Source organism: Tachysurus fulvidraco, chromosome 14, assembly GCF_022655615.1.
Source record: "Tachysurus fulvidraco isolate hzauxx_2018 chromosome 14, HZAU_PFXX_2.0, whole genome shotgun sequence".
Classification (NCBI taxonomy): Eukaryota; Metazoa; Chordata; class Actinopteri; order Siluriformes; family Bagridae; genus Tachysurus; species Tachysurus fulvidraco.
The window spans coordinates 14,186,423-14,201,731 of record NC_062531.1 but is presented as its reverse complement, the minus strand read 5'-3'; the positions used below and the strand labels follow the sequence as shown (position 1 = coordinate 14,201,731).

Below are 15,309 nucleotides of genomic sequence, written 5' to 3'. Positions count from 1 at the left end.
ATTCAGATGATTATGCAGAGTGACACACCCCCTAGATTTGAGCTCCATTTGGGCTAATATTTTTTAGCTTGTTTCAGTGATGTTTCCATAATAAGTCATCAGCAGACACGCCGGCCAAACTTTCCCAAACCGAATGCAATTTATCACACAATTATAAGCAAAAAGCTGTTGTGTGCGTCTGGCCATTGAACATCTGCTGAGGCAAAATGGACATGAATCAGTACTCTAAAATAATGAAAGAGAAGAAAATCTGAGCTGTTGGCTGAAGAACACATGTCCTTCACTGGTGTGATAAGCAATAATCTGGCTAAGCCTAATTAGTTTTCCCATGCTTCTGCTTCTGTGTCCTGAGACGTCATTACAATCTGTATATATTACATACTTGACTGGTGAAGGCATGAAACCTGTCAAGCTCATCCTTCTTATACAAACCACTTTTCACTACAGACTAAACATCTGTGAAAGATATTTGCTTTCTCTGATTGATTCACCTGTAGGTTTCTGTGTCTGCTACTTTTGCCTGAGGAGATTTTGCTTTATAGTCTCGCTCTTGTTGCCTACACGCAACAAGTCGTCTTTAACCGAAATGCTTATAAATTACTAATTTGCTGGTCAACCCGGTGTCCTTGAGTTTGGGAAAAGCATTATACAAATTAAACATTCTCATTATTATTATTACTATTAGGAGTAGTAGTAGTAGTAGTAGTAATAATTTATGAAGATATTTTTTTAATTATTTAACACATGCTAATCATAATTTTTTGGAACACTTATAAATGCTTTAAGTGTGGTGTGTGTTGTATATATTAGCCCATATAATTTTTTTTCAGGAAGAAGTTGTTTTGTACATAGTTCTCATAAGGAGATTTAAAATCTATCCACCGGCTTCGTCTGTCAAGCTTCACACATTGAATTCTCTCATCATGTGCACATAAGTCTCCACAGGCTTCTCCACATTCTACATACCAGAGGGTGTATTGGCACCCTTTAAATTATCCCTAGTTGTGAATGAGTGCGTGGATGCAAACATGCATGGTGTCCTACGATGGATTGCTTTCCCATCCAGGGTATAATTCCTCCTTTAAGTTCAGTGTTTCCACTCTGGATCCACCACCCTGACCATGCTAAACCATGCTAAGTGATCCTAGTGGACTTTAATAAGATACTTGCAAAAATGCACTGTGTAGTTTCTTCATAAAGACACGACAGCCAGGCCTTTAGTTTTATATGGCCCAAATCCTAGGTTTGCATAAATGCAGGGTAAAGTCGAACTAGAGTGACTGTGACTGGTGGTTTTTATACCAAAGTGATTTGGCTTTTTTGTGAGACCAAGTGTAAAGTTCAGAAAGATGCACGTTCTTTAAAGGTTCTTTGTTTGTATGCCTGTTTATTGTTTCTGTGGCCTTCTGACTGGAGAGCTAAAGCAACTATATCAGGCAGATATAATTATCCCTTTAATTCTTGTGAATTTTTTAGGCACTCTCGTGGGTTAATCTGATGACAAACTGCCACAGATATTGCGACTCAATTAGAACTCAGTCCAACAATGAAAATTAAAACATCACATTTTGGCTTTCCAAATGGAAAAATGGCCCTTTTTGTTGTACTCTTCCCAGGTTCAGCAGGAGTGAGCTTGATTTGTAGACTTTTTGATAGGGTTTAGGGAGAGGAGACAGAGTTCCGCTGTCGTCTCCTTGAGAAGCACAAGCAGGTTGATCAAGGAAAGCAGAGCCAAGGCTGGAATCAAATTGAGGCTATAATTCTCCTTTTTTGTGTGTGTTGGCCATGACTCTGGGTCTGGAGAAGGTAAATTGTCTATCAGGATGCTGTGCTGGAATAGACAAAGTGTTTTTTTTTTCATCTGGGACAAACAGCATTTACTTTTCTTTTTACTTTTTTTTTTTTTTATAAACTCCTGCCTCTCTGTTCTGTACAGACTTGAAAAGCCAGGGTACAGATGCTAACTTTACAACCTGGAGGACAACACAGGAAGCTATTTAATGCTGCACACATCTGCAAGCAATTTAAAAGAATTCAGTCTGAGATCTCTGAGTTCTCTGAGTGTGTGTGTGTGTGTGTGTGTGTGTGTGTGTGTGTGTGTGTGTGTGTGTGTGTGTGTGTGTGTGTGTGTGTGTGTGTGTGTGTGTGTGTGTGTGTGTGTGTATGTGTGTGTGATGAGAAATCTGGGTGTAAACCTTTGGGGTCAAAGGTCGGGACATGTTGACAGTTCATGTGAACCCCCACTTTGAAAAGCTTGAGGCAGCATCTTTTTCTTATATTGTGAATCTGAAAATAGATTTTAATCTCAGAAGGTCTGTAAATCCAATATTAGAGGAGCTCCTAGGAGAAAAATAATTAATCACATTTTTATGGTGTGAATAGAATGAGAAATGTGTATAGTCTCCTCTGTGGTGGTGAAGGTCTTTATATATGATTGATAATATTTGTGGTGGAGTTGGCATGGTAACACAGAAGTTCAGTAAAAAAGAGCATGTACATCTGTTAAATGTGACCGTGGACATTTAGGTTTTGTATTTTTTTACAGGGATAGATTGAGGGTTGATCCTAATCCAACTGTACAAATGACAGGCTAATCATTTGTATGAATGGAATCTTTCTTTTCAACGTTTTTCTTCCCATTGTACTCTTACCTTTGGCTGTGCAACCTTTGATCTCTTTGTTTTCAGTAGTATGTCACAAAGTATAAATGTTCACTTTGCCTCAGGCAGTTTCATTGAGTTCAGTTTAACTTTATTCTTGTTATTTTTATACAAATTGTAGAGGTTAACAAAAACGCTTTCTTGGGTTAGCGCAGTTTGTGTAAATAGTGCAATTAACAACCGAAGGTAAAGTACAAATAACTAGACCATAAAAGAAACAAAGAACATTACATTTAATATAGACTGGATCTACAGAAATGAAATGATTTAATAATAAAGAATCCAATATAAAAAAAAAAGAAGAAGAAGAAAAAAGGGAAATTTTTTGCCTATTGTTCAGTTTCCTAAGAAGACCTTCAGATGACCTTTAGAAAAATCCTCATAGATAAACTCCCAGGACATGCCAGTGGGTCCAAACATAACATTCCTGAGTCATGTAAATACACTCCATTTCTATTAGTTTCATGGTACTTACAGAAGACTTTGACACAGCTCTTGCCAGACAAGGTTTTACTGCAAATGTCACCAATCTTCTGGCTGTCTGCACACACAATATTGTCCATGCAAAACACAAAAAATTATTTCAGCAGCTAATATAAAGCATGGATTTAATTCAGTTAGATGCACAAATATTCAGTTTTAATTAGTGATAAGAGCGCAGCAGGGAGTACATGTATAAAAGGAATATTTATAGATAGACCCCAATGTAGACTTTTTAATATTGTATACATTTATGATGTTATGATTTTTTAATTAAAAAAAAAACTAAAAAAAAAACAAAACGTTTTTTGCATGGGATAATATAAGAGCAAAAGGGCATAAGAGGCCCTTGTTTGCTAGGAAATTTTCCAGATTCCTTGCTGTATAACCTAAAATCCTGAGGTTTTTCTCTTTGCTTTTGCATTTATTTTCATTTTAAATAATTGTGAAAAGTGGTAAGCGGTATTAGAGCATCATGGAGAAACTTCTGAACTGCTGGATTTAAAATTGAGCTTTGGTCAGACTGCCAATAGCCAAGAAAGACATTTAGTGCAAGTGACAGGATGACTGTGAGTTCAAATCCCAGCACTGCCAGAAAACCACTACTGGATACTTGAACAAAGATCTTAACTCTTTATCTTCTCAGCTGTACATATGCATTGGAATTCTTAGTCATCTTGTGTTTAAATGTTAGAAGCAGTTTGGCAGAAGTGACATCCATCTACAGATCTGCATATTGAAAGAACATGTTAAGTCTTAGAAGCCATTGCTTCATCACATTACGTATACATTACAGCACACAGAAATTCTTTCTTCACATATCCAACTTTGGTGGTTGAGGTCAGAGCGCAGTCAGCCATGATACAGCAGCCCAGGAGCAGTGAGGGTTAAGGGCCTTACTCAGGGGTCCAGCAGTGGCAGCATGGCAGTACTGGGGCTTGAACCCTGATTCTCTGATCAACAACCCAGAGCCTGGGATACAGCCCAAGTGGTTAAGGCTCTGGGTTGTTGACACATTTAGACATCTTTATTCACCTCCAGTGTCCTGATGTGTCCTGTCCCCATTGTACAGCCAGATTACATTTATGTTTACATTCATGTCATTTGACCGATGCTTTTATCCAAAGTGACTTACAAATGAACTCATAATTTTATACATCTGTCATCTAAGGAGTGCTCTGGTTGTCATTTAAAAGTTTGACTAGATTTTGTTTAACTGTAACTAATAAAAATTCTGATAATGATGATTAGAAAATATAAAGTAGTCTAATAAACAAAAAACTAGTCAGACTAGACTTGTTTTTAACATTTTTAGCATTTCTGTCTAAAAGGAAGGAAAAGAAACAAGGAAAAAATATAAGTGAATTTAGAAATGCTTTCTATTCATTCTTTAATGAATAGAGTAACTCTTTTTTTATTAGAACAAGATCTCTAGATCTCTCACAAAAGCCCAAAGTGTTAATAACTCTAACTAGGCACTTGTAGCACACTATGTCTTCCTGGCCTGCCAAATCACCTGATATTATCTGTGGATAATTTTGCATCGTTCCCCAGTCTGTTCTCTCAGCATCGTCTGTGTGGTGTGAATGAACGTGTGAATTGTTTGTGAATTATGTGTGTGTGGGTGTGTTTGGTGCCCAGTGTTCTTGGGATTGGCTCCAAAACCTCTGTGAATCTGACCAGGATTAAAGCAGTTTCTGAAGATGAATGACTAAATACAAGCACCATTTATGAGTCTTTATTTAAAGGCTTAAGAGGTTTACCTTGGCTTTATAAAGCATTCATTCAGTTTTGTTAGGATAGCAAAGAGACCAGTTATTACGTTGTACAAATATTTAGATCTGTTTATTTAATTGCTGATCTGTGTCATCTTGTGTGCTCTGTAACAATAACAGTGATTAAAGTGTAATTAAACATACTGAACTCTCCATGTTTAAAAAACCTTGACAAGTATTTTATGTGAATATTCTGTTTGAACACCATTTCATGTTTAGTTCTTTCTTTTTATTTCTGACACCATATATTTTATTTAACTGATACCTTTTACTTTATTATATCCTTTGTTTGCAGTGTACAGGTGGTGTGGGGAAAAGGTATCCATGGGATCTGTTTCAGAGAATGTAAAGTCTTTAATGAACTAGCAATATGGCTAAACTCTTTTTAAAAGAGAGAAATTCTTTTTGAAAAGATAGAGGTGTAAACTTAAGCAGCAAGTGCACTTTTTTGGAATTGCCAGTCCTCCAGGTGTATGGGTTCAGACCCCCATAGCCACTGCTTCATCACCAGTGCATCATTAGGACTGAGAGCTAGATAGCTGAAAAAGAAAAACAGTGAGAGAAAAAGATCCAAATGCCATTAATGTCTCTTGCTCTCACACTTATTCACTTTAAATACCGTAATCTCTGAGCTGTATACCGTGTGAGCATTTTCTAACTTAACCTTTGATCTAAAATTCATTCAAGCCTGTAACCTGTAAGTCCACCATTCTTTGTTTCTCACACGTGCGCTACCCTTTGGCTTTTTTTCTCAACCACATAATGATTTAGAAGAACAGAAGGGGTTAAACAGGGACACAAGAAGAGAAAATGATCTCAATTTTTCAAGATGTTATCAGGCTGGACTCTTGTAGCTGCTAGCTGCATTTTTAATGTGTCTGCCTGTGCCTGTTCTATTCATAATACTAAATAAAAGGTCAGAGTAATTAGCATGCTTTTACCTCCCGTCCTCATATCCCCAACCTTCCACTGGATGCTTGATATTGTGGTCTTCGTGGACTAGATGTAAATGCGGTTGAGCTCTGGGAATTTGATTCTTTGCTTGCTTTTTTTTTTTGGAGAATACATCATTTTGTGTTCTTATACTTTTTTGACACGCGAGCATGGATTGAGAGGGGACCAATTAGGACCTCATTTGCACAGGACCCAGAATTTTGTCAAATATTTCTGTGAATGTTTCTGTCACTGAAAAGGGCATTTTAGAAGTGACTCTGTTTTTGTTTAAATTTGGGAAGTATTAAAGTTACAGGAAATAGTAATACTGTCTTCACTCTAATTGGAGATGCAATCTGCTATCAATATTATAGAAGATATATATTTTACTAGTTATGGAATTTATATTAAAGTTGTCAAGCATAGCCGTTGCATTGATTACGCATTATAAACATAAAAATCGTGTTCGTTTTATTTGACCCCATGAATCTATGCATTATTTGATTTTTAAGATTTAAAGTGTTTATTGTCATATGCACAGTAAGGAAGCAATACAATACGCAATACAATGAAATTCTGTCTTTGCTGTCCACAGTGAATGCCCAACAAGTACAAAAAAGAAACCATTAAAAAATTTAAATTAAATAACAAATCAAACACATTAATACAAACATAGTTTAAAATAAAAGAAACTATGCAGCATATATAATATGTAAATATATATAATGTATACTGTTATGTACAAGTGTACAATGTTGACATAAAATATCTATACTGTATATACTAAATATATACTGAGGCGTAGCAGCTGAGTAATAGCAGCAGCAGTAACATTAACAATGTGCAAATTAAATGCGACTGTGGATAATTATAGAAATGGCATTACACTTAGCAGTACTGTATGCAGTGAGAGATTAGTTTGGTAATAATTAAATTAAATTACTCTGTGATTAGATATTTAGTTAGGTGCCCTGTAACACCAACATTAACCAAAACTAGTGGCTAGTATTAGATCACAGATGACAGGATTTATTTATTCTTTTTTCCAGCAGGCACCTCAACTTCATACCCTTCAGATTCCACAGGAAAGGGGCAATTTCCTGAATGAGACCACAAACTATGGTCAGAGGAATGAGGGATGGGCTGTGGGTGTGTGTGGTTGTTGCTAACTATTAAGAGAAGAGAAATGGAAATCTCATTCACACTTTCATTTTCAGGTGCTGGTAGAGACCTGTGTAAGGACTGAACCAATGTGTGTACTGTACCACTAAAACTCTGCACTCTCTCTTCTTCTAGGTTAAATGACCTTGTTTAAATGTCATATTCTTATTTCTTGAATTTACCACTTACTGTGTACTTATTTTCATTATTAGCCTCTGTGGAGAATCTACCAGAAACTAAAGTGGCTAAATATTTTCTATACACATATTTAATGTTACAGTTTACTTGTGGTAATGGTGACTAGCTTTGTATTACTTTGCATTAAGAAGAAATAAAAACGGTTAAAGGAATTAGTAGAGTGAGGTCTATACAGATCATTATCTATTACTAAAAATATTGTTGGCAATTCAGGTTTTCTTTATAAGATTAACATATACTGTTTACTATATGGGCACATCGTATGTTTCATGGTTCATTTTTTGTTAAACTGTCCGAGAGGTTGATAAGCCTCTGGCACATACAGTATTCAAACACGTGTGTTACAATTTTGCTCTGAATTTAACTAAACCGAAATAAATTTGTTTGATATGAGATGATTGAAATGTCAGAATTTTACTGAATTTGTGTGTGTGTGTGTGTGTGTGTGTGTGTGTGTGTGTGTGTGTGTGTGTGTGTGTGTGTGTGTGTGTGTGTGTGTGTGTTTGTGTGTGTTGCAGCATCCATGGTTACAGAGAGCGGAAAAAAAGGTTGTCTTAAGCTGAAAGTTTTTGTCAGACCAGCAAGTAAGTGCCACAGTTACATGATACAGTGTTGACTAAATGTATTTATGGCAAATGCTTACCCTGACTTCTCACAGCAAATTGCCTATTTAATGTTAAACTATTACTTTGTAAATAATGGCAGTGGCTTGCATCACAGTGTTTGTTTTCTCTGAGTTCTTCTTTGGTGGGCTGGGAGAGGCATCTTGGGGTCGCTAACTTGTTTGGCTTCTAATGTTTTTCTTACCTCTTCTGTTTTCTAGACAGCTGCGTGAAAATCATAGGTGTTCATGATCGAGTGTTTGATGTTAATGACAAAGTAGACAATTCATTAGAGCCAAGAGGTTAGTATGGCTTGGTTTCTCTTCCTGTTTTTTTTTCCTTCGATTTTCTTTCTGTTCTGTGTCCTTGTCCTTGCATCTGTGCTCCAGCCCCTTTTCAAAAATAGAGCATGTTTTCACATTCCAATGCTCTGCATGTGCTGTTGCTGATTTGATGGTTTATAACTGATTATCTATTTATTTGTTAACTATTGATTAATTGTCTACAGTGTATGTGACTGTCATTTTTATTTAATTGACATTATATTGATAGCATCGAGATAAGTACATTTTATTGCAACCCCATCTATATAAACATTCAGTGTCAGTGAGTCTCCAAATATTCCCAAGAACTTGTTATAGTAATTATATAGTGTATATGTTGTTCTGGAAAAAGATAATTGATGAAAGTACAAATAGTACAACAGGTGTGCTGTGTTTAACTGCAAAACGGCTGTTTCGGTAAAATGTCAAGCTTTACTGGATCTGTAAACATGGGTATAAATCGAAAAAACAGTAGACCAGATGATGATTACTGTACATGAAACGTGAAAAAATAGATTACACTTAGATAGATTACAATAGATACACATTTACAAAATGTAATTTCATTAATTTATTTAATGTAAAAACAGTGGTGTAAGCTGAAAAACCAACAAACACATCAAAAAATGAATACATACTATACATACATATAATTATGAAAGAAAAATTTCCATTAGTTTAATTTAAGAAAAAATGACTTGTTAATGCCAGTGTTTTAGCCACGTTAGATTTTCACTGCTTTCTTGCTTTCTACTTGTGTGCATACTACAGGGACATGTGGTACCTTTAACCATGCACATCAATACACACTCATTTACATTTTCTCTCTTTTTTTTTTTACATTGCAGTTAGTGAACCGTAAGGGACTCAGTTTGAGCACAACGTATGCATAAATATAAATAGTCATATCTTGAAGTCTGCATATTAAAGGCACTGTGATTGATGACAGTGGTGTAAGTTGAACAGGTGTTTCAGAGAGCACATTTGCCCAAACCATACACACGTGTGTGTGTGTGTGTGTGTGTGTGTGTGTGTGTGTGTGTGTGTGTGTGTGTGTGTGTGTGTGTGTGTATGTGTATATGTGTATGTGTATGTCAGCATGGAACTATGGATTTATTAGCCTAGGTACCTAGGGAGTGTGTAGAGGAGCTGGTTACATGCATGCCTGCCTGTCTGATGCTCTACAAATAGAACCAGCCAGCAAACTTCTCCATCTGCACTAGCATATTTGTCTCTTTGTATTCTACACCTGTTGCTATTGCCTTCTCACACTATGGAACTGTGGGCCAAGTTCTTTCTGATTTTTAGAAACATCACAGGCTTTGATAATAACTCTTTTGAGCTGAACATCATACAGATAAATATAATAATATCATATAGTAATCAAATTTTAACTGGAATTTCAGGCAAAAAAGAGAATACACTGAGTCAAATTGTGGTATCAGAATAAATGGGTATATAAAGAATAAAAGATATAAATTGATACATAGGCACTGCTGCTTAATCAGACAGTCTAGAGCTAGTTATTAGAATTAAACCTTTTAATTAGTAATAAAATCCCAAAATACAGATTAACATACTGAATAGTATTTCCCGACATATTTCTCTATCATCGACAGCAAAAATCCCAAATTCTGTAGCTTTATTAATAATATGTTTCATTTTATTTATAAAGGTCAAACAACTGTAGACTAATATAAAGCATTCTATTTATCAGTTATCTTAACCTGATGCAGTCACTCTTAAATCAGCTTCATCGTCACTCTTAATTCAACAGAGTGGAATTAATCACTGACTGATTCACTTAGAGATATTCTCTTAAATAATTTCCCATATTTTTATTTTATTTAATTTTTTTTATAAATGATTCAAAACATTTAAACCTTTGTCTGTTATCATCAAGATAGTGCAGGTGTGTTGCAGGTTATTGATATAAACTAATTAACCATAAAATGAATTAAACCATAAAATGCACCAAATCTTAGCTAGAAAGTTTTTAGGTAGAAAGGTATTCGCTGATTCTGTTCAAATGATGGAAAGATATTCTAGGCAAGATGGGAAAATAAATAAAAATAAATATAGAAGTGATATACACAGATGTAGATTTCAAATGTGCTTTAAATTAGGGATCCCAATTTTGGCCAAAGACCCATTTTTTTGGCTGTTTTACCAGCAGAGTGTCACATACATAAAAAAATAAAAAGGGGATTGTAGTATTACTAGTCTCTTAATAGTGTGTGTATTTACAATGAGGGGTGAAATGTCTTCAGATTCATTTTAAATACTTCCAGTGCATATATCCAACTTTCAAAGTTTACACACTTATTGTTTTTTTTTGTTCTTTGACATTGTACTTATAAACAAAAGAAGTATGTTTTCACAATTATAAACAATGACATATTAATCAAAATATAAAATAATTATAAATTAGATTTTAGATATAAAATCTATATTTGTTTATTAATATAAATACTGTATTTAAAATATTTTATTTGAATAAAGAAGGAGTTACACATATAACCCCAAGAGCACAATACTCGGAATAGTATGGAGGTGGGAGCATCTAGATATGAGACAGTAATAATATAGTAAATAGTATATAATATATAGTAACCGGAAATATCTCTGCAAACAGTACATGACATCAACAGAAACATTAATAGAGAAATGCACCAGCGTGCAACAGATGAGTATTCATTTTCAAGAAACTGAGGAGGAGATGGATGGTTCAACAAGATAATGGCCAAAAAAACACAAGGTAGAATAAAGAGTCTCCTGACATGAAACCTATTAGAGATGTATGGATGATTTTGAAATTGCAGGTTTCCCATGTTACCTTGGTGAATATAAAGAGCATTTGCCATGAGGAATAGACCAAAATTAAAACACAAAAACCTAATTACTTCATTCATTATGAATTGAAGATGTAATTGCTAACAAGTTTGCAACGGCGTATTAATGTCCTTAATTTGTGGTGTCTAAAATTCCCCCCCCTATCATTTACATTTTGATGCTTGCACTAGGTGGTGAAGGTATTATGTTACCTGTATGTGCTGCCCAAGACTTATTCTTGCTACCAAATATGCCACAATTAAATTTGAGCATTGCTCTAAACATGGACAAATAATAATTTTTGAAGGATACAAATGACTAAAAAGAAGGAATAGACTTGTTAATGGCAAAGACACTGACCTCACTGGCATCAAGCTCTTCTTTTTAAACATATCTTTGTTTATTGCTTATGAATAGACTGTATTTATTTTTCATATTTATAATAACACATCCAAATGAAGCAGATAATTACCCTGGAAGTATTTTTTATAAACAAGTGTCTAAACGTTTTTCCCCCCGACAGTAAATAACTGAGATGACGATTAGCCAGATTGGGTATTTGAAATAAATTTTGCAATTTACATTTTACATTAAACACATCAAGGAATAGGAAAAATCGAAGTGTCTTAATTGTAGCAAAATCTAAACCATTTTTTACTATTTTATTGCATTCCTTTATGTTTTATTCCAACATGGAGCTAAGCACTTATCTGTTTACTTTTCAGATGACACCAGTCATGAATCAGCCGAACCATCTCGGAGTGATACAGCTAATTCGGGACATCGGCCCTTGATGGCACGTCCACTGATGGCTTTCTTGCTGTTCTGCATTTCTGCACTTCTCATCTTATAGCCCCGAATGTCCTTCCTGCAGACATGTCCCAGCAGCCCCTACTGCTCCTTGCCCAAGAAGCCACAAGGCATCTACAGGCGAGGACTCCAGGCCACAGGATTCCTCTGAGACTCTCCAAGAGCACTACATTTGGCCCCTTTTCCAAATATTTAAGTGGTCCTTTATAAAGAAGAAAAGATTGATTAGTAGTGTGAGGGAGAAAAGCTAATCTGGCCTTTAGAAAATCAGCGGAGAACTCAATCAAGTTGTAATGCTTGGGATCCATGCCAAGTAGCCAAGTTTGAAAAACTGTGGTTTTAAGTGGTTTTAATTAAAATAAACATGTCTAAATGTCTACATAAATGGTGTTCCCTGGTACAGATTTATGAGACATTGGAAGGCTATTTGTCTGTTTGTTCCTGTTGGCTTTTTTTCCCCACCACATAAAAATTAGGAAGATCAACAGATCTAAATTTGAAACTGTGTAACTGTGTATGTCCAGATGGCTGGAAGTCTGGAGATTGCACTCAAAGGGAAATGGCTGTGTATGTTTGTTAATTGACATAATGTTAAATTGGAAATAAGCAGGAGGTGAAACATTTATTCTCTGCAAACAAGGGACTTAACTTAGTACAACCACAACATTAAAACAATGCTTTTGTATTCTGTAGGATAAACCTACTGCAGCATAAATAACTCTATTTTTCCTGTTGGCTTTTATCTATTGATATAAAATAGCAACATTAACAAATCATAAAAACTCCTGGTGATAATGACTGAGTGTGCAGCTCTGTATATACGGCACCACAAGAGACTGCACATTATTTCATCCTAATTTTCTGGATGGAAATATCAGCGTCTCTTGGAGTCAGCTTTGCAAATAAGCTCCAGAGAACTAGGGAAAAATGTAGTTAGAAACTGAAAAGCATTGTAATATCAGCTGCACTGAAATGGCCATTAACTCTTGTAAAGTGCCCACATATTCTTATGTAACATTACCATTAACTTTGACACCAAATTTCTTTGTCAGCCTGCTGTTTGCCTTTTGCATGACAGCCTTAGATATGAAACGTGCTTTCGCCAGACCTGTGAAAAGAAGGCTCAGGCTTGTGTAAGACCAGACCGTGCCCAGTTACATCTCCAGTTTAAGTGACACTTTAATAAGGTTTCAATTTGGCTGGCATGCAGAGCCTATGCTGCCTGAATTTGTGCTATTGAAACTAGAAGGTTAATTGCATGGACAGTGCTGAGGTGACTCAGATTTCGCTGGGATTTTTTTTTTAACCTTGCGGTCACAGTGTGGGGTGAGTACACAAGCAACAGCTCAGACTTAGAGGTAGTGTGGTAAAGGCATGGGCAATTAAGTAGATGGCACAATAAACAATGGTGGGAACTTTTGAAATGGTCTGATATTGTGTAATTGTTTCTGCTTTTTCAATTCAGTACGTCTCAGTAGGCCTGTTTTTTCCCTCTACTTTTCCTTTCTGGGGTGCTGGAGAGGAAGTGCATTCCTGTTAGAGTGGTAACGGTTTGTGCAGAAAGACCACTTGGGGTGTTAAACTAATTTAGATGAGGAAAAATGCCACCATATGTGCTTAATTTCATGGTCCAAATCCAAAACTATGGAAGCCTTTGAAACTCTAATTCAATAGTATTTGTATACCTACCATTTATACTCTTGATTATAAAGCTTATCATACTTTATACACACTTTAAGCCAGGAAATAAGGCGCAATTACATGGATACTGTGTATCCTAAAGTAGTCAAGATGTCATTAAACAACTACAGAAAACATCAGCGACCACAGTTATTATTATTATTATTATTATTATTATTATTATTATTATTATTATTATTATTATTATTATTATTGATATGTGAAAGCTGTTGTATATAGTGTTTGATATGGAGGTATTCATTTGGTTAAAAACTTTTCTTATAAAAATCTAATAAAGTGAAAAAAAGATTGAAGAACTTGAAGTGAGCATACACATGAACATGATCTTCAGAAGCCAATGGAGCCAGTACATAACAAACGTAGATCTGTGAAGAGAAACCAACCGGCATCCGGAGCGTTTCATCTTTCACACGCCTGTATTTTCAGATCTCCTCCCACCATCAGCATCCATTGGAAGATTCAGTCAGAGCGCAGTGGCGGATTGTACGTAACTGGATTCAGTGATTTCGAGGTTGTCATTGTCTGAAAGCATTTCTTTGTCAGCTCTTTTTTTCCTCGACAGACTTGTCAGTTTCATTATGTGGCATGCGCATGAACTTGACAATGAAACACATGTTAGATAAAGTATTGTTTTTGCTTGTTCCCCTCCTTTTTGTCTGTATGTTGGTGACATAAAATAAGTGTTTCTCTCAAAGCTTGGTCCATCAAATTAGGAGCGTTGCACAGAAGAGTAGATGAGATGTTTCACCCACAATACCCAGCAAGATGGAGGATGACTGTATATAGCACTGTTATGGACTGGCAGCAAGGTTACAGGGATACAGCAAGGTTATGTTTTACTTTTTTCTAATAAGGAGAGTCTGCCCTCCATAAATAATTTATTTTAAACCATGGAAATTGTGTTACTACATGATAACTAGCTCTTTTTTCCCTCTTTGTGAGATGCAGCCTCTTTTGGTTGTCAATGAGGTGGCCTTTCCTGCCGTAGTCCTTAAATCATTTAAAATACCAAGTCTAGTGTTTGTACCATTCAGTCATTGCCACCTTTGTTCTGATTTTTAGCTATTGTTTTAGTTTGATGTTTATTCAATCCTTACCCTTTTTCTCATATTCTGGGGAACTCATATGTACATAAACTGTATATCAGAAAGCCCACGTGCTCCCGTTTTTTGTTTTGTTTTATTTGTTTGTGATTCTCATTTTTTCGTTGCATCTCTTGGTGCTGTGTTTGATCAGCTTTCACCACTGTACAAACAGGAACAGAATTTTGAATCAAATAATAATAAAAAAAAGGTCTGTATTTGTATATACATGTGTCTGAGCAACTATGAATAATGATTAAAGGAAAAACACATTGCTTTGTTGTTCTGTTCCATGCTTTTAATGGCAGCTAATTTATACCAAATTGTTGGTAGAAACATAGCAATTTGTTCATTTGGGAAAACTTGTCATTTTAGTGTTCATTTTGAACATGTTACAAAGGAATGATAGAACAAGACTGTACAGAGCAAGCTTGTGTTTTTGGCCTACAAGTAAAATCTATTTCAAATTATAATGTTGTATGTTATCAAAAAAAATGGTCGTAAATTGTTATTAATTGAAACTAAACTACAGGCTATTTTGTAATGGAAAAAATAATTCAGTCTTTATATTGATATAAAACATGGACATTGTTGTCTACTAAATATACAAAAATGAAAATTGACCATTATTCTCAGTGAGATTTAAAATAAAATTAAAATGGGCTTTTCAAAGCCTTTCATATGGACACTTTGGGCCAGCATATCTTGAAATTGTGTTTTGTATATACTTAGATCTGCGTTCAATATGTAGA

The 15,309-nt window shown here is 35.3% G+C and overlaps 1 protein-coding gene across 2 annotated transcripts in view; it reads left to right on the top strand.

Moving 5' to 3' along the window:
- The window catches only part of efna5b (ephrin-A5b), an 80,205-nt gene extending 65,373 nt beyond the window's left edge, over positions 1–14,832 (top strand). The window contains exons 3-5 of one of the 2 annotated variants that reach the window (XM_027167240.2): positions 7,726–7,791; positions 8,031–8,111; positions 11,690–14,832. In XM_027167240.2, the coding sequence (XP_027023041.1) occupies positions 7,726–7,791; positions 8,031–8,111; positions 11,690–11,817 (275 nt within the window). In that variant the 3' untranslated portion in view covers positions 11,818–14,832. The remainder of the gene's footprint in view (positions 1–7,725; positions 7,792–8,030; positions 8,112–11,689) is intronic. The other variant, XM_027167241.2, reaches the window with a different exon arrangement.
- The last annotated feature ends 477 nt before the right edge of the window (positions 14,833–15,309 follow it).